Here is a 20,497-nt window from a genome sequence, read left to right as displayed (position 1 = left end):
GGACAATGTGTATTCTAAGTGTGGGAGAAGAAATGTGTGGTACTTTTAGTAGTTTTTATGTTTAATGTGTGGACAAGTAGTTGAAAATATTACTTGGATTAAATGTTGTCTATTTTGAGATTGCCGGCAGGGAGTTTAGTCAACTTTTAAGAGGAAACTCTGTCAAAATTTTTGCAAAACCTTATACGTATATATATATAATATTCATAATAAACAAATAAAATTTTGTCAATTGTCCTTTTGAAATAAATATATGTGGTTTTGAAACTTCTTTTCTCATTTAACTTGGAAATGACTATTATGTGATTATAATTTTTACATTTGTACGAATGTATATCTACTAAAGTGGAGAAAATTATGCCTACATTTTGTATATTTGATGAAATTTCTTCTTTTTCTATTTGATTTTATAAGTTAAGAAATTAATATAGTCAATAAGTGTCACACTCTTCTCATGATTATTCTTTAGAGGAAATTTTATTATTTCTCTATATACTTGTTTTAAAAAAAAGAGTTATTCTATTTTAATAGTTCTTGTACTTAGTAACCGGGAGTCTTCATCTACAAATGTCGACTTTTGCGTAAAACGGTACTCGAATTAAGAGTATGAAAAGCAACTTGAGTATGTGAAATGTTGTGTAACTGGCGATTTTCATCTAAAAATGTCGATTTTCACGTCAAAAGGTATTATCACAACTTAAGTAGTATTTAGCTATGTGAAAAGAATAAATTTCTCTTTAAGAAAAATAAGAAGTTGATCATGAGATTAGTTAGCATTTTTATTGATTATATGATTTGCTTGCTTGTGAAATTGGGTAAAAATGAGAAATTAAGTTGAATTAGTATAATTATGGTATATTTGGCTCTTCTTTATTTGATATTATGAGGACTTGAGGATTAAAGAAAAATCACATAATGGTTATTTACCTTGATTCGAGAAAATGAAGTTGATTTGAGCACATATGTTTATTTTCAAAAATGTTGAATCATTGTTGGTTTGTATTTCTAATTGCTTAAGAACAAGCAATGGTTCAAGTGTGGGGATATTTGATAAAAGTATATTTTTACGTGTTTTTAAGTGTATTTTATTAGTTAATTTCAGTAGTTTAATCTAGTTTATAACTAAAATAATTAGAATTTTGGTAAAAATATATATTTTTTTATTAAAGTGGCTAACATTGCATTTCTATTGATTTTAAGGGTAAAAACTTCATTTTCTTGCAGGATCAATGATTCAATCATCAAAGGGTATGAATTGAGAAGAAATCTGAAGATTAGAGATAGGGCTGTTAACGGGCCGGGTCCGGGCCGAAATTCATTATTTCGGACCCGAATTACTATACTGGAACCGGATCCGACCCGTTTACCCGACGGGTCTTTTATTCTATATTCCGGATCCGGGTCGGGTCTACCCGCACAAATTTAGCAAAATTTATAATTTCTAATAAAAATGAGAAAAAAATATATTTGTAAACTAATTTCTAACTAATGTAAAGAAAAAACCAAATAAGAAAAGAAATCAAATTGACTTTATTCAAATACATCACCCTAATCAAATTATATTGATAAATATATATTTTTTAAATTATTAATTCATTTATATCCGGATCCGGGTCTAATACGGGTCAGAATACTATATTCCGTATCCGACCCGTTTTTTTGTTTGACAAAACGGATCCGGATTCGGATCCGAAAAACGGAATTAAATCCCTACCCATACTCGCAATAATTTCACGGATCCGGTCCGGATCTGGTTCTAGATCCGACCCGTTGACAGGCCTAATTAGAGATGAATTGAAGTGTATAAAGAAGAAATGAAGTGAAAAATGTTTAATTGAAGAAATGCAGTTTAAGATAGTTTTGACACTCTTCGATATTTTAACCATATTTGGAGCTACACATATCGGATTGGGGTGATCTTTATACCATTTTGAAACTAAGAGAGAGATCTATATTTGGTATGAAAACATCGAAATCCAATTCTGCTGTTTTCATGGACAAAAAGTCGAAATACAGAAGTTGTATTCTATGGACGAGACTGAAACAGGGGACTAACCGGTTGTTGATATTTTAATCATATCTCAGTCTATAAAACTCTGATTTAGATGATTCTTGAAGCATTATAAACCTAATTCAAAGGGCTACAACTTTTGTGTTTTGTACAAAATCTAGTTCGGCCTTCATCATAGATAAAATCGCAGTTGAAGTGAGACCAATTTCACGGAGTTAAAAATGTGAGTTGAGAAAACGCGGCTTGATGGCGCGTTTTGTCAAGTCGCGTTTTGTAGCCGAAATTCTGCAATTTACTCAGTCATTTCTTTTGTATTCATACTACTTTCCAGCTATATTTAATAAGGGAATTCGATTGCACATGCTTCAGAAGATAAAGGGCAGAAAAGATGGCTTATTGTCAAGTCAAAAAATATTTGTTATTGACTATCTTAACAAATTTTAGATTTGGGAATCTAGAGGTGGAAATTTCACTAGTGGAAAAGGAGCTTTTGAGCAGTTTTTATGCAGAAAAACAAGGAGAGGTCAGACATATACGTAGTTAGTTTTCTTCTTGTAACATTTTCTCTCTAGCTAGAAAGATTTGCAAAGAGCACTTGGAGACTTCATCTTATAAACATCTAATGCAAGATATAGCATAAATTGGAGGGTTTCACCATTAACTTGGCTAAGTTTTCTTTATCCTTCTTGTATTTGTAACTTATGATGTTTTCAATTAATGAAATTATGAGTTTGATTGTTATATTGTTCATGAGTAGCTAAATTTCTATATTTAGGGAGTAAATGAAACTTATGGCCAAGTGATATAAATTGAGTGTTATTTTGCACTTGTTGTATCTTGTATTAACTTGTCTACTTGTGCATGGTTGGTTACTTGTTGTTATTTGATCACCATTAGCAGGTTTATAGTTGTTATTATTCAATGATAATTGATAGTAACAATGAAAAAACATAAGTAGAGCTTGAGTTGTATGTTCATGAGAATAGGAATACATTCAAGTGGATTAATTTACATTTCATGAATGAAATAAGAACATAGTTAGTTATTCACCAAGAGATTAGGAAAACCTAAACTGTTCTAAACCATTATTATCATGAGAATGAGATTTTGGTATTTTTGAAAATGAATCTCTGGTTAAACAAGAGTAGCAACAAGTGTTAAATTCATTCATTTGGATCTTTTGTGCCATAAGTAGAATCTACACCCCTAGATTTAAGTTTTGTATCTTGCATTTATTAAATCAGATTTGTAGGCAGTAACAATATAATTTTTTCTGCACCTCTATTTGTATCTTGCATTTATTAAATCAGATTTGTAGGCAGTAACAATATAATTTTTTCTGCTCAAATTTATTGTAAGTCTAAATAATAGAGAAAATAAGAATATAATACTTGTAGATATTGCTACTCATTGGATCGATCCGATACATGTCCTAAACTATTAATTTGACCGTAACTTGCAGTCAAACGGGTGTAAATCAGATTTTAACTTATACGTATAGCAAAAACCCGTCAACTAACAGGTTGAGAGTTGCAAGTAGTTACCTCATCATCACCAATGGCCATGAACGCCATTTGAGCAGATTCTTCTTCCTTTTCAACATATCCATCAGAGTTGCAATCATTCCATGTGATTTGAAAGTTGTTAAACTTTGGTTTTCGTTCAACTTTTTCTTCTTTCGTCTTCTTCATTGGGCACTCACTCATATAGTGTCCAAATTGGCCGTACTCAAAGTATTTGTCAGTTTGCTTTTTATTGGTCTCTTGTTTTCTTTTGTTTTTTGCATTGTTGAACTGATTTGGAAATGAGTTACTAGGTTCTCCTTTTCTGAATCTCCGTTTGTTGAGGATTCTTTTGAAATTTCTTGTGATGAGAGCAAGATCATTGTCATCAACTTCCATATCTTCTCCATCCAAGGAAGCCGAGTCATCTTCATCTTGAGAAACTTTTAGAGCAATGCTCCTTCTCACTTTTGCATCCTTTTTCTCTTGCACCTTAGTCTTAAGTTTCAACTCATAAGAGTTTAAAGAATTAACAAGAGATTCAATAGGTATAGAATTCAAATCTTTAGCCTCTTCAATGATAGTCACCTTACTTTTCCAATCTTTGGACAGGGCATTCAAAATTTTTCTATTTTTCTCATCTAGAGAGTATTCCTTTTCCAACACCTCTAAATCCTTAATGAGATCATTGAATTTATAATACATCTTGTCAATATTTTCATGAGATTCTAGCTTAAATGATTCATACTTGGTAACTATGATTGATTTCTTTTGTTCTCTCACATTTTCACTCCATTCATGGATTTCTCTCAACTTATCCCAAATTTCTTTAGCAGATCTACAAACTTTGACCCTAATGGATTCATTTGAATCTAAAATACTATGCAACACATTCATAGCCTTGACATTCAAAGTGAGGTGGGTTCTATCATCACCAATCAATTCATTTCTGATTTTTGATCTTGATCTATGAGTGACTTCATCTATTATAGAGGTATCATATGAACTTTCATTAACAATAAATCATAGTTCAATATTAATAGAGCGCAAGAAGATAATTATTCTTTTCTTCCAACTCACATAATTGGATCCATTAAATATTGGGGGTCTAGTAACAGATTTTCTTCCAAAAACATGACATTGTTGGTTGTCATTTTACTCCAAAACTGTTTGAGTTTAATCTTTAGGAGACCAAACTCTGATACCAATTATAAGAATCGAAAACAACCTAAGAGAGGGGTGAATTTGATAATTTAAAAACTAATCAGGTTATGAGACACTTTTTGGTTCAATATGAAATTTACCCTCTTTTTTAAATGACCACTCAATGGAATAGTTAACAAGAAAACAAGATTGCTTTTGAGTAAAAGAGATTAGCAATTTATATTTGCAAGACAGTAAGTAATAGGGAAAGAATAGCAAATCAAATTTCAAATTACTCTTGAGCTTGAATGTTACTTTATAGAGCAAGTTTCTTCAAATTGATCAAATACAACCAATTTTTGTGTACAAAGGAAAGATCACTTCCTCCTTGCCTCAAACCACACATGGTCAAATTAGAAAGTTTTACTATCATTCGGATAACCCTCACAAAGCTACACTGTTGAAGTATTTTCCTTACATAAGAAAAACTTATAAGAAATTTACACAACTAAGAATACAAATCTTTTTTAAAGAGAATTTTCTCACTAAAATTACTCTAAATCTTTCGTATTCTCAATGTGCAAAAGTTATTTAAAAGTTATTGGCTATGCACTATTTATATGAGATCAAAAAGTATCCCTATTAATGCTTCCAACAGATAGAAGACAGTTGAAGAGTCAACTAATCATTGGGAGTATCGGACGTCTGGTACAATGATTTTTGAGTCCGACAGCAGGCAATGAGTTTGAGGAAACTTTTTTAATTCTTTCGGATGTCCGGTGTCTTTGATGTTTGTGTCTGAAAATAGATAATAAATATGAGAAATCTTCTTTAGTTCTTTTGGACGTCCGGTGCCTCCACTGCTTTGCATATGAAGTGCCACAATGTTTATCGGACGTCTGGTGCTCTAATGTTAAGCGTCCGATTGAAGTCAGTGGGCTTAGAAAGAATGTCTTAATTCCTTCGGACGTTCGGTGGTAGAGTTTTTCATGCGTCCGAAGTTGCACAATGGTTATCGGATGTTCGATCCAGTCTTCACAAGCGTTCGACAGCTTTCAGCACCCTTTTGTCTCTTTTAATTGTACTTTATCTTTGAACCTGATTTGCTTCATAACTGAAATGATCTTTGAAGAGATATTAGTAACATTCATTTATTTTGTAAATATCAAAAGTTAGTGACTAAAATTAACAACCCATCTTTAGGACATATTGCTCTAACTCTTATGCTATCACTCTTGATAAATTTAAATGATCTCCCTCTCCTGATGTTTCAGGTTCTAATTGCTTTTTTCAACTCCTTGAAGGAAGAAAATATTTGTCTAAACTTAATTTTGGGGTTATTTTCATCCTTGGAATCAAACACAGGGGGTCTCAAGCTTTTGTCTTCATCCGACCCTGTATCACTACCAATATCAGTAGCTGAATTTGGGGCAGCATCTACGTCAGAATTGTCATCATCACTTTTAGTATCACTAGGCATTTGTTTCCTAGGCATGTGGCTCATCCTAGCATCTGTACACTTTTTTTAACATGCTTATTCAGCTGCTCTTGTTTTCTATTTTCTACCCCTAACCATTCAGAATCTTCATCAACATTTTCATCCTAATCATTATCATCTAAATTTTGATCATAATCCGAGTCTTTTCCTGAGAACTCCCCCAAATCAAAACCTGAACTGCTCATATATTCATCATCACTTTCATCCTCTTCATCTTCTAACACAAAGTCTCCATCCTCAATGTCAGACCCCTATTGTGATGCTAGTATATCATTAAGGGAAACCTCTACATACAAATCAACCACCCTACCACAGTCAAAATGATCAGCACAATATGCATGCAATTCTCTATCATGTCTTAACAAACGAAATCCATGTTCCTCGATTAGGATATGTTGCTTTTTGTCACCAACAGCTTGAAGTTGATTTTCTAGTATTCTATCCATTTCAAATAGACTAATGCCTGTGGCATCTACATGATAAAAAATCCTTAATTCTCCTCCCTCATAATGCACATCAGGTTCGATTTCAAATTTTTCCCGTATATAACACTTCATAGTCACTTCAGTGCTATTGCTGTTTGAATTTAGGGACAAAAAAAAAAAGAAACAAACACAATAAACAAGTACCATAAGTGACAAATTAGATTCTATAAGTAGGTAATTTGCACTCAATCAGCTTCAAGGACCACAAAAGCATGTTACAAAGTCTCATTTAACCCAACATTGTCTACCATGACAACCCACACTAGAGAGACATATAGGACCACATACAATGGTAGACAAGTTTGTTTTTAGGGCTTTGTCAGAATGACTTAAAAATCTAAACTTTAAGACATTCTTTGTCTCCCAAGTAAAAATATCACCATTCATCATCACATTCTTATAATATAAGCATGAATTAAGCATGTGTAATGCTACCTGAGGTAAAAATCACATACCGTAATCTGGTGGCGGTGTTCCATTTATTTCTTTTGGTCTTAGTGTCATTTCCTTCTCCCAGACTCACGAACAACTCCACTATCACCGAGTTCTTCAAGATTTTGCTTCCGATTTGCTAGTTTTATGCACAATGTTAGGTCTGATTTTTTTTTCTTGTTTCTGGAGATCGAAGAGAAGAAAAGGGGGACAATTAGTGTGTTTTGCCTTTGCTAATTAAAAATGGGGCACCAGAAAGCTGGAAATAATTTTTGTTGGGTTTTCGCGTATAAAAAATTGAGAAAAGGATTTTAACTGCCGGCACGTGCTCTCACGTGACTTGTTTCAGGTAAAAAAGAAGAAAACCCGTCAATTGTCCACTTTCGAGCAAATTTGGATCGATTGGGGACAGCATTTGTTCTCCCTAATAGATTGGGGACTAGTTTCGCGCGCTTGTAATACATTGGGAATCAAAACTCCAATTCTCCCATAATTTTAATTTACTTTAGCTTTTCTAACAGAAATATCAAGCGTTTAACTACATTTTACAACTTTGATTTCAAAACAGCAAACTAGATCTACATCTTTCATCCGTTATGAATAGTAGATGACAAGCTGCAGTAATCTCGACATTGTCACTCTATTCTTCAATTTTCACTCTTCATAAAAAATCTCCACCAAAAGAAAAAATAAAGAAACCAGCGAGTAAGACGACTTGGAAGTTAATATCAAATCCCTGCTCAGTATATATTTTTTGAGAATCGTAATCACATTATAAAATCTAACTCTATTTTAAGGGGGTTTGATATATGCACAATACCTCCAATTGGTATGTTTGTTTCAAGATCTAATGTAAAACTGAACAAGATTGGTGTTGTAAGGCGTGAGGGAAAAAAAATTTCTTCACACCTATTTGCTTTCCAAAAGTAACAATATTCTAGTAGTTTAACTTGATCCTATAAAATGTTTGATTGTTCATTACCTCATATAATAAATAGAAATACAGCAAACAATTTACCTGATCCCATTTTGATAATTTTTAAAAGTTTCAGTATTTTAACAAAATTTTGTAAATCACATTCATAGAATCAAACATGAAAGGCAAATGAATTAATGTTATCAGTACATATATAAGAGATATATTAATATTCCATACCTCCAGTTTCATTAGGTTAAGGATAGTATCCATCCAAACTAGACCTTGGAAAGCCTGACAAGATACTTTTTCTGGAGAGAGCTTGGCTAGGCCTGAAAAGGCTCGTTATGGTACTTCTGTAACACAGCTAGGAAAATCCAGTGGTCAAACATGATCATTGAAGGTCCAAGAACATAATCTCCTTTGCAGAAACTGTTGAAGGCACCTTTCATATGGATTAGGTTTCTCCTGGGTTTTCCTAACTGCATTAGGAAGCGCCATCGCGAGACCAGGACATCTCTGAAATCTCAGGTTATATGTAAACAATATTACACCGTGACCTTGAGGTTTTGATGGACTTAGGCAACTTCCTTAGGTCTGTTGTTGCTTTGAAAACTAGGCTCCGGAGGGATGGAATTATCTACCTTATATATAAGAAGGAAGGGAGGTTTAGTTTTTTGCTTCCCTTGTTGCCACTTGGCTTCCTAATAATTTGATAAGTTGCATAACTCTAATATTTTTCTTGCACAGGATTTTTCTTGCCTCTTGCATATCGTTTTTTTTTCGCTCTTTCTTCATGTTGACCTTGGTCGATCAATCCATGGTTTTGATGATTATCAAACCAAAATGTAGATTTGGGCTAATATTTTTATGTGAGCAATTTGTTAGAACAGATTCTTGTGGCACAAAAGAAGAAGCAATAACAGGGCACTCATGTCGGACGTCCGAAAGGATCGGACGTCCGAAAGGATGAAGAACATCAACGGACGCACGCATCGGACGCACATCGATCGCATCGGACGTCCGAGAAATTTCGCAAAGATTTGATGACTCTCTGACGACGTTCGGACGCAGGGTTCGGACGTCCGACAGGTGGTTCGGACGTCCGACAGGCCAACGGCTAGTTTTGACAGCATTTAATATTTGACCGTTGGAGAGTCTTTTGAAACCATTTCTCACCTTCTATAAACACCCCAAATCACAAGAAGACAAAAGACTTTTGTCAACACAAAATACAAGCTTACAAGTGAGATTTTTGAATAGAAAGATTCTGTGTTGGTTGTATAAGGGGTTGGGAAAGTTGGGTTGTGAGGTTGCTGAAGTCAAGGTTACTCTCTAGGAGGAGTAAAACCTTGGTGAAGGTGAACCTATCACTTGGAGTGGTAAAACCTTGGTGAAGGTTGCCTCATTTGTATAAAATAGTTCTTAATTGGGTGAGTGATCTTTCAAGTGTAGGTTGTTGAGGGTTAACTAGAATAGTTGTAAAACTCCTTGGCTCAACCAAAGTGTGTTTGGGGTGAGGAAGGAGTGAGCCTTCACTTGTATATCTTGGTTAGCATCGCCATCAATTGAAGAGGCTATTGGATTGATATTTGGTTTGCATTTCTTATCTTTTTTCTTTAATTAAGTTTTCTTTATTGTGCTTAAATTTGATATATCTTTGTGTCTCATTGTGAAATTGTTTGTATTCATTGGGTTGCACCGGGCACTTACAATTGGTATCAGAGTTTGGTCTCTTTTGATCAAGCTTAACCGCTTAGAGTAAAGATCATGGCAACCATAAAAGTTTCTTTTTTAGATTGGCAATCTATTGATAGACCACCTATGTTTAATGGTTCTCATTTTAGCATGTGAAAACAAAGAATGATGATTTTCTTACAATCCGTTTATATTGAATTATGGTATGTGGTAGAAGATGGTCCTTTTGAAGCTAGAATAGTTGACTCTATCATCAATTTGAGTAGATTAAAGACTAGACAATAATTGAATGAAAAAGACAAGAGATACCTTTCTTTGAATGCCAAGGCCATGTGTATATTGTACAATGCATTAGATGTAAATGAATCTAGTAGGATTAAAGGTTGTAAATCAGCTAAAGATATTTGGGATAAATTGTGTGTATTTCATGAAGGTAACCAAGATATTAAAGAACAAAAGAAATCTTTACTTGTTTCTCAATATGAATTTTTCAAAATGCATCCTCTTGAAAATGTTGATAAGATGTGTAGTAGATTTTATGACATTATTGAAGATCTTAAATTGCTTGGAAAAGAATATTCTTTGGGTGAGAAAAATAGAAAGATTTTGAATGTCTTGCCAAAAGAATGGAAAAACAAAATAAATGCTATAGAAGGGGCAAAGGATTTAAATTCTATGTCCATTAAATCTCTTGTGAATTCCCTAATCTCTTATGAATTAAAGCTGAAATTCAAAGTGCAAGAGGAAAAAAATGCAAGAATGTATAAGAGAGGCATAGCTTTTAAAGCATCTCAAGTGGGGGATAACCCATCCTTCATGGGTAATGAAAACATGGAAACGGACAATGATATAACTCCTCACATCAAAATTTCAAGAAAATTTTCAACAAGAGAAGTTCAAGAGGAGATTGCAAAATTACATGGGATGAATGTAATTCAAAAAGAGAAAAAGAAGAGTTGGCACAAATGGCCTTTGGAGAAGATGAGGTAAATTCTTATCACTCTTCTTGTGATGAAGATAATGAAGATGATGATGTAAAAATTCTTATGATTAAAATGCATCAAAGTTTGAGAAAATCTTATGCTAAAAATAAAGATTTGAAAACAAAAATAAATGATTTGTTGGAAGAAAACTCCAAATTTTTTCAAGAAAACAAATGTTTGAGAATGGAAAATGATGATTTAAAAAATCAAAAAAGTGTTTTTGATTGCAAAAATAATTTGAAAAGGAAGTTGGAAGAGAAAACAAAATTTTATGAAAAAATGTTGGAGGAACAAAATGTGTTAAAGAAAAGAATTAATGACTTGAACGAGTTTCTCCAAAATGAAAAACAAAAGTTTTCTCAAACAAAAGAAAGCAAATCTTTTCAAGGCACAAATAAGTTTGCTATGATAAGAAGTAAGAAAATTAGTTGCATTAAATCCACCTATGTGCAAAATACTTCTATCATGTGTCACTTTTGTTGCAAATTTGGACATATGCAAAATGATTGCTATGTAAAGAAAAATATGAGAAAAGGCATGAAATCCATGTGGATTGCTAGATCATGTCGTATTAACTCCCAAGGACCCTATAAAGAAAGGGTACCAAATGAAATTTCTCATATTTAGGTACATCATGAAGATTTGATCCAAGAAGTGCTAAATGGTTGTAAGTACATTTAAAAATTTTGATATTCAATATGGTTTTGATTTGAAAAATAAAGGGGGAGTTTGTTTTTTTTTTTTTGATTGATGCCAAAAGGGGGAGTAGGATTTATTGAAATTTCTTTGTATGTTGGCACTTTCTAAGGGGGAGCTTTATTTGAACTTATTTGATAAAAGAAATCTTCATTTTGTTTGTCATCATCAAAAAGGGGGAGATTGTTGACCTTGGTCGATCAATCCTTGGTTTTGATGATTATCAAACCAAAATGTAGATTTGGGCTAATGTTTTTATGTGAGTAATTTGTTAGAACAGATTCTTGTGGCACAAAAGAAGAAGCAATAACAGGGCACTCATGTCGGACGTCCGAAAGGAAGCTATCGGACGTCCGAAAGGAAGCTATCGGACGTCCGAAAGGATGAAGAACATCAACGGACGCACGCATCGGACGCACATCGATCGCATCGGACGTCCGAGAAATTTCGCAAAGATTTGATGACTCTCTGACGACGTTCGGACGTAGGGTTCGGACGTCCGACAGGTGGTTTGGACGCAGGGTTCGAACGTCCGACAGGTGGTTCGGACGTCCGACAGGCCAACGGCTAGTTTTGACAGCATTTAATATTTGACCGTTAGAGAGCCTTTTGAAGCCATTTCTCACCTTCTATAAACACCCCAAAGCACAAGAAGACAAAAGACTTTTGCCAACACAAAATACAAGCTTACAAGTGAGATTTTTGAATAGAAAGATTCTTTGTTGGTTGTATAAGGGGTTGGGAAAGTTGGGTTGTGAGATTGCTGAAGTGAAGGTTACTCTCTAGGAGGAGTAAAACCTTGGTGAAGGTGAACCTATCACTTGGAGTGGTAAAACCTTGGTGAAAGTTGCCTCATTTGTATAAAATAGTTCTTAATTGGGTGAGTGATTTTTCAAGTGTAGGTTGTTGAGGGTTAACTAGAATAGTTGTAAAACTCCTTGGCTCAACCAAAGTGTGTTTGGGGTGAGGAAGGAGTGAGCCTTCACTTGTATATCTTGGTTAGCATCGCCATCAATTGAAGAGGCTATTGGATTGATATTTGGTTTGCATTTCTTATCTTTTCTCTTTAATTAAGTTTTCTTTATTGTGCTTAAATTTGATATATCTTTGTGTCTCATTGTGAAATTGTTTGTACTCATTGGGTTGCACCGGGCACTTACACTTCATGCCAAACTAAGCAAGTCCGGCGTCCGTCATTGGGCCAAGCAAGAAACATAAAAGAATCTGGCAATGAACGGCTTGAATTCCGGCGCCAGACATTGGGCCTCAAAAACTCCATAAAATAGGTCAAATCTGTTCTTACTCAAAACATAAAATTGTAGCTCTTTGAGAAAGCTTTCCAATGCTGCAAGAATCAAGTTATTTGGAGTCCGGATACTAAGATGTGGCTAAAATACTGAGACCTGGTCGTAAGAGCATTGTAACGCAACTATACTTCAGGAATTTGGATTTTTGACTATAAAAACGTGAGAACCGAATTTTGGTGTCTGCATAGAAACTGTAGAGCATTCTCTTAGCTTCGAATTAAATCAATAATAATGTCAATCCAACTTATGTAGCTCAGGTTATCACCAAAATACTGAAACATGTCGATCCTGCAAAATCGCTTTCTCTTGACTTTTTCCTCTTCCATTGACACTTCACGCCACATTATTAATCCGTTTTCTCTTCAATTGAGCTTTTCTCCTATTAGAAAAATATAAGAGCAAAATTAAGTAATTTTTATCCAAGATTAAGCTCAAATAACATATCTAACTAGCAACTTATGCCTATAAATATATTACAATTTACGCCCTATCAAGGAGGAAGAGGGAGGGAGAGGAAAGAGGAGAAAGAAGGGGATAGTGGCGGTGGTTGGTGGTAGTGATAGATGAAAGAAAAAGATGATGTAGATTTTTTTGTATACTTTTAAATTTTTTTGTATATTTGGAACTCCTTTTGATATATTGTATGAGTGTGGTGTTTTTGGAACTATTTTTATTTACATATTACTGTAGTATTGTATATGAAAAACTTATTTTTTTTAAAAATGGAGAATCCAAACAGAGCCTTCTGGATGAAGATCCCAAGTTTAACATCTAGGATGCAAAGTTCTCTAATTCAAGTTTTTAGAGAAGCCAACATGGCTGCTGACTCTTTGGCAGCCTTGGAATTTCATGGATAGCAAATTTTTTTCACGGAGTCAATTGCTTCACTTCGTAAAACTGTCATTCATCAGGATAGTAGATTTGTTTGGATAGAGTATTATTTGAAATATTATTTAGAATAATTATTGTAACACTTTTTATGATGTGATATATATGAGATAAAAAGGTGATTAAAAATATAAAAAAATGAGTTGAAAAATATGTTTATGATACAAGCGAAATATTATTTGAAAAATATTGATATCCAAACAAAGCCAAATTCCCCTATGTTAAGACTCGTTAGAGATGATGGCTAGCTAGTCTTTCACATAACGGAGGATAGTTTTTTGCCCTCTCTCCCTCTCCCCTCCTTATGTACTTGAATGTTTTTTGAGATTAATAAAATTTGGGACTAGCATCCCCTCCCCATGCAAGGGGTTTGCCGATTAAAAAAAAATACTATCCAGTATTTATGGAAGAAACTTTGATTTAGTGACTAAAGTTGAGGTGCTCGTGATTTACAGTCTTATCTTATATTCAAATTCTTCCATTTCTTTCTCAATTCTTAAATCCCATCCATCTCCTGCTCGAAAACTAAAGGTGAGGCATTCATGATTTAGATTTTTATCCTAGATTGAAATTCTTCCTTTTCCTTCTCACTTTTTAAATCTCATCCATCTCCTACTCGGAAAAAAAAAGTACTGTCCTTATCCAAATGTTTAGTTTGGTAAACTACATTGCAATAATTTGAGGGTATGAAGCACCTTGGCATAAATTTTAGGGGCAAAACACTAATCATCACAACTTCAAGAGGGGCAAATACTAAATAGCAGGATACCCAAATGGGATAATTTCACAAACCTCTTCTGAGGCCTTGTTTGGCACATTGGTTTTTTAGCAAATTTCTATAATACTAGTTTTTTAACAACTTTTGCTACAAGAATTCTAAAAAACTTATCAAAGTTTTTAACCTACACACTTCAAAATAATACATAAAAAACTTTCTCATCAACTTTTCTTCTTTTTCCTCCCCCACCCAACCCCCCACGTCTTTCGTCACTGGCCACCACCTCCACCACCGCTTCCGGCGCCGGTATTTCGGCCGCCAGCGCCGGCACTCCTCTTTTTTTTTTTTTTTTTTTTTTTTTCTCTCCCTCTCCCTCACCCCCTCTCCTCCTCTCCCCTCCCCCTTTGACCGATCTATTGGTGCTTCCCTCTTTTTTCTTTTTTTTTGTTCTTTCTCCCTCCCTCCTCCGCTATTCCCCTCTGCCTCTCTCGCCACCTTCCCCTTCCCGCAAGCTATGCAACCAGATTGCAAAGGAGGAGGGGGGCTGCGATCTGGTCGCGCGACTAGATCGTAGCTAGGGGAGGGGAGGAGAGGGGGAAAAAAAAGCTAAAAAAAAAAAATTCCATAGTTGCAACAACTCTGGCGTTAGAGGGCGAGGGGGAGGGGAGAGGAGAGGGAGATGGAGAAGAGGGGAAAAGAAAGGAAAAAGTTTTCCTATGGCTGCTGGGTGACCAAGGTTGCTGGTTGGGGGAGGGGGAGGGTGGCGAGAAAGGGGAAGGAGAGTGGGGAGAGAAAAAGAAAAAAAAAGTTCATGGCTGCAGCCTGCAAGTTCTCGGCACTCGGAGGGCGCCAAGGAAGGGGAGGAGAAGGAGAGAAGAAGAGGGAGAAGGAGAAGAGAGGGAGAGAAAAATAGGGGGCAGAGGGGTAGAGAGGGAGAGGAAGGAGAGGACAGAGGTGCCAGGGGAGGGGGAAGGGAGAAGAAGAAGAGAGGAAAGAAAACAAAAAGAAAGAAAGAAAAAGAAAAAGAAAAAGGAAAAGAAAGAAAAAAGTTTTTCAACCTAAAAATTTTTCTTACAACTTTTACAGTAATTTACAGTAAAATTTTAGACAAATATCCAAAAAACTCACCTTCCAAACGGGCCCTGAGTTTTTTCACAATTACAAAGAATTCCCTTCAAGTTTTAAAAATTATATATACCTTCTTTTTTTTCACTATTTAGTAGTAATGTAGGTTCAAGAATTTAGATTTTCTTTCAAAAATCTTAAATTGCCCTTTTATACAAAACTAAGAAAGAAAAATATAATATACTCAATCATTATCTTCCACACTTTGTATAAATCAACAAGTCAAATTCTTAACAATCATTCAAGTATAAGTTCTAAAATTAAATAACCATATAAAAGATTCCAAATTACTTATACAGTATCAATACTTGTCACGATAAAAAAAAAAAAAAAGCAAACAAAACCCTGGTGACAACCAATTTTATACCCCCAAATTGTCTACTAAATGGAGGGCATTGTAGGTATTTTACTATATTAAGGGAGGTCAATGTAATTTCTTAAATCTAAAGTGAGCCGAGTGAAATTATAGAAACCTCAAGAGAGGTTTCTCAAATTATCCCTACCCAAATTAACATGCCAAGGACCAAATTCTAGTAGCTTCGCGATTGGAGCCGAGGCTGTAAAAAGGAAAGGAAAACATAACTGGGTTTTGCCCAGAAAGCTAGAACCTCCACGCACTCTCCAAGCTCCAATCGATTCGATTCTTTGTTAATTGCTGAATTAGCAGAGCAGGTAACAGCAGAAAGCTTCTCGCACGCTCGAGGCACCAATTTCTCTGGAAAATTTTGCGGTATGATAGTTGAATTAATCTGTTTATCTGTTTCTTCATCGAAATTCTACCGAAATTGTCAAGAGCCAAGGTTTTTTTTTTCTGAAAAAAAAAGAATCTGGGTTTTCTCTACTTACGTTTGGTTTTCATTGTTTCTCGATTTCTTCTTGTTTCTTGGGTTTTTTCCCCAAAATTGAATTATTATCTGGGTTGATGTAATTAGAATTCTAGTAATCACTAGGGTCCACCTGCACCTATAGTTTCAGGGTTCTTCTGTTTAATGGGTTTTGATGTACACGAATTTGCTAGATGTTCTGTGTAAGTTTTGTTTTACAGTCTAAGATTCACAGAGCTTTTAGGGTTTATTTGTCACAAGAAGTAAAAATTTGGCCCTTTTTTTAATCAAATTTTGTTGGACGGCAGATTTTCATTCTTTTCTAGCTTTTGTTGGGAGTCCATCTATGTTGCGGAAACTTTTGCAGAAAAGTTGTGTGTTAATTTTTTTTTTCTCCCTTCCAAGTTAGAAGACTAATTGTATCAGTTTATGATATCTGGGGCTTAGTTGTCATTTGGTGGACTGATCAAATTTATTTAGGGCTCTGTTTCAAGTACGAATTCCAATCCTAATCAATATAGAATATTGCCTTTTAAGTGGTGGGTATTACAGAGATTTGGTTAGTCAAAAATGCAGTTTTGTTGAAAAGATTATGATCTTGTATTGCTTCCTCTTTCTTGAATTCCACTAATTTCTGTATTCTTCACCTCTTGTTCTGCTTTGACCAACAGTGCTTTAAATATTTGTATAAGAATTTAATAAGCGTCATAGAGAATTCTTTGCAGCTTACACGTTGTTTGCTACATTCTTTTTTGATAGGTAACGAGGTAAAGAGAGAGCAGGAGAGATGTCATACTTGCTGCCTCACCTTCATTCTGGCTGGGCTGTTGACCAGGCTATCCTCGCAGAAGAGGAACGACTTGTTATTATCAGGTTCGGGCATGACTGGGATGAAACCTGTATGCAGGTATAGCATCCTTCCAAATGTCATTTTATTATTTCTCTCTTTATGCATACTGTCATCTACATTGTTTATGTTAATTTTAAACAAATTTGTTATTATTGACTTGTCTTAAAGCCTGTCTGTTAGCAGAGTATGATTCACTCACTTGAGCGAAACCTCTAGTTTATTAAAATATGGACTAGGGAATCTTTTCACTGTTTTATAATTTGTAAATGGTTGCTGAAAATGATTTTTATTAAAATTCAGTCTGATTACACTAATGCCGTCTTATGGCACTGTCTGATTATCATTTTAAATTAAAGCTGAGGATGGTTGAAGCAGGCTATAGAAATACACCATTTCCACTTGAGTTATAAGTAGTGTCAGTTTTACAATTATTTAGCTTGAATCATTGCATCTTCTATTTATGTGACAGAAATGCACTAGTGTCAATCAAGTTCATTGATAAGTAGCTTGGGTCAGACATTCATTGATACGTAGTTCATGTCAGACAATTTCTGAAAATTAGTACATATTTTGGTTTTTTGTTGAAACTTGCTGACATTGCTTGGTTAGGGGAACAATACACACGTACAGAAGGGGGGAGATGCGGGTAGGGAGAGCTCGGCTTGATTGGGAAGGGATAGGAAGAATATTATCTAAAGAATTGAATGGAGAAGATTGAAAGGGACATTTCCTTTTATCATCATATGTGAGGGTAGTTGTATTAAAATTGATATCCAAGTGAGCCCTTGAAGTTTGGTGATTGGCCACTTTTACTTTCTCCATGTTCTTAGGTCAGAAGTATTGTAGCACAAGGAACAGGGCATTAGATCCTTGTTATTTTATTTTAGTTGCTTGTATAAAATCCTTGGTTTTTTTGTCTGCAATTGGGAGAAAGAATTTCTGGGTGGGTACTTATGTCCATTCCATTCATGTTGATTGAGGTGGAGATCAACTTTTAAGTAACTGATGGGTGAGCTGTGTTTTGGCTGACTGACCATTGAAGCTTTTGAATTCTGGCATATGTAGAATTACGCAATTAAGTTGTCGATAAAATGATTAAATGAGTTCGTAGAATACCCTTACTAATTATGATTAGCTTCTGTAAACTGAACTAGTCAATCTTTGTCATCTTTTCCCTCTCCACCCATTAATCTTTGGTTGGCTCCCTCTGCTAGCACCAGGATCTTTTTACTCAATCACCTACACAAATTCACTTAAAGGATAAGCACGAATGCAATCAAAAGCAGAGCACGCGGTGGCTGCCGCATGAGAAAACATGCATAGGACCTCCCTCCACCAGAACAGATGTATATTGACAGATGAAACATTATATCACACACTTTAACATGTGGGTCAAATAAAAGAGATCTTCACATTTTAATTCTGGAGATGCTCAATCATGATGTAAAGCATGTCTTAAACAGTAAAAGACGCCATCATCTTGCAAATTAGATTCTGGTGTGTGTGAAAGTGCAACATGTAAAAGCTGCCATCATCTTGCAAATTAAATTTTGGTGTGTGTGAAAGTGCAAATTTCCTTGAAAGTACATACATAAGAGCCATGACCACAAATTCAATTAGTAGTACATGCATTCATGCGATCTTTGCCAACTACTTCAACTAGAGAGTGACGGTCTCTGCGTGTTTTGGTGGTTAGGTTTGAAAGGGTTAATGGGGAAAGGTTTGTTTCAGTTTGTTAAGAGGGTGGGAAAAGGAGGTAGTGGCTGCAGGGGATAGAAGCGTAGTGAGGGTGGTGAGAAAAAGTCACAGGGAGGTGAGGTTTTGATGTGGTGCCTATAATATTGGGGTTAAGTATGGCTGGAAAAGATAGGGAAGCAGGATAAGCAAGAGAAGATGGAGGAGGAGATTGGTTTGGTAGTTTAGTGTAGGAGTAAGAGCAGTTTCGTTGGTGGTTTGAGACCTGGGAGGGGAACACTCCGGGTTGGTTGCTTGGTTGGGACTGGGTGATGGTTGATGGTTGCTTGGTTAGCAATAAGGAATGTGTAAGTGCTTTCTGTTTCTTTCTAATTGTCCTTTCTTCTGATGATAGAATGGGGAATTTATCTTTTTTATCTTCTTAATTCTTAAAAGCAACTTAAATACGAGATTGTCAAGAGTTAAAGTTACATTGAATGTTTTAGTCATTATTTTTAGAAATTTAACACTATTATGTTTTTCTTCGGGTAGATTTTAGCTTTGCCAAATGCCAGAGGTGGTTTCTCCAGAAGTCAAGGAAGGTGATGTAAGCTTTTCAGCACTGCATCAAACAGCACAGCTGACTTTAATATGGCTCAATATGTTCACCTGCCCCAGATCTTCTTTCACCTTTGGGATCTTATAAAATGTCACTTAGCTGCATGCACATCGTGCGTATATTCTACTTCAGTAAATGCCTCGTTTAGTTTGTTTTGGTGGTGTTTTGACTTTTTGGTTGCTCTATTCATTGTTCTATTACTTAAAATTTTCTGTAAGTATGTGATTTTTCTTGGTAGAGTTAGCACTTTCTAGTGGTTTCTGTTTTTCTGACCAGCTATCTTTTTTTTTGTTTTATTTGCAGATGGATGAAGTGTTAGCATCAGTTGCTGAGACAATAAAGAACTTTGCTGTGATGTACTTGGTTGATATAACTGAGGTGCCTGATTTCAATACGATGTATGAGCTGTACGACCCATCCACAATTATGTTTTTCTTTAGGAACAAGCACATCATGATTGATCTTGGTACTGGAAACAACAACAAGATCAACTGGGCAATGAAGGACAAACAGGAGTTCATCGACATTGTTGAGACCGTGTACCGTGGTGCAAGAAAAGGTCGTGGTCTTGTAATTGCACCCAAAGATTACTCTACCAAGTACCGATATTAAGCACTTGTTTGTCTTGTATGCGCTTGAATGTTTAATGGCACAGGTGATAATATACATTGAGAACTACGATTCTGTTGCTGCGATATATTTCTGATGCCACGCCTGATTGTGGACATGTAAAAGTAATGTAAGGTTGCTGACTGGGATGTCTTTGGAAGATTGTAATTTTAGACCTAGAAATCAATAATCAGTTAAGTTCTTGTTTTGTATTTGTTTGTGAGTGTTGTACGGATCAGTGAACCTGCAGAATCCAGGTTTATGGCTGCGCTATGAGGTGGTGTAATCTTGTTTGGATTGCAAATTAATTAGGTAATATGGAGATTGGGGTAGTTTTTTTTTTTTGGCTATCAGAATCATTTGTTTCCCAGAATTGCAAACTTTAGATGTAGACTTTTTTTCACTTGTAATGCTCTCTGTCAGTCAGAGGAAGGTACAACCCTGCTCAAAATTCATCACTCAAACCATAAAGCCACAAGCATTTGAAATAACTCTAGCCAAAATCTGGGAATCAATTCG

General features: G+C 35.1%; 1 protein-coding gene across 6 annotated transcripts; it reads left to right on the top strand.

Annotated features, from left to right (window-relative positions):
- Positions 1 to 15,897: 15,897 nt before the first annotated feature.
- On the top strand, positions 15,898 to 20,190 carry LOC113740386 (thioredoxin-like protein YLS8). Of its 6 annotated transcripts, XM_072046284.1 has the most exons (4): positions 15,898 to 16,132; positions 16,986 to 17,133; positions 19,303 to 19,481; positions 19,673 to 20,190. In XM_072046284.1, the coding sequence occupies exons 3-4, from the start codon at positions 19,458 to 19,460 to the stop codon at positions 19,979 to 19,981; spliced, it is 333 nt and encodes a 110-aa protein (XP_071902385.1). In that variant the 5' UTR covers positions 15,898 to 16,132; positions 16,986 to 17,133; positions 19,303 to 19,457; the 3' UTR covers positions 19,982 to 20,190. The 6 variants fall into 6 exon arrangements, with proteins under 6 accessions (XP_071902385.1, XP_027123799.1, XP_071902384.1 ...); XM_027267998.2 differs by lacking the exon at positions 19,303 to 19,481 and having other exon boundaries at positions 15,904 to 16,132; XM_072046283.1 differs by lacking the exon at positions 15,898 to 16,132 and having other exon boundaries at positions 16,994 to 17,133; positions 19,303 to 19,357.
- The last annotated feature ends 307 nt before the right edge of the window (positions 20,191 to 20,497 follow it).

This window comes from Coffea arabica, chromosome 4c (assembly GCF_036785885.1).
Source record: "Coffea arabica cultivar ET-39 chromosome 4c, Coffea Arabica ET-39 HiFi, whole genome shotgun sequence".
NCBI lineage: Eukaryota > Viridiplantae > Streptophyta > Magnoliopsida > Gentianales > Rubiaceae > Coffea > Coffea arabica.
This window is presented reverse-complemented; position numbering and strand designations above follow the sequence as displayed.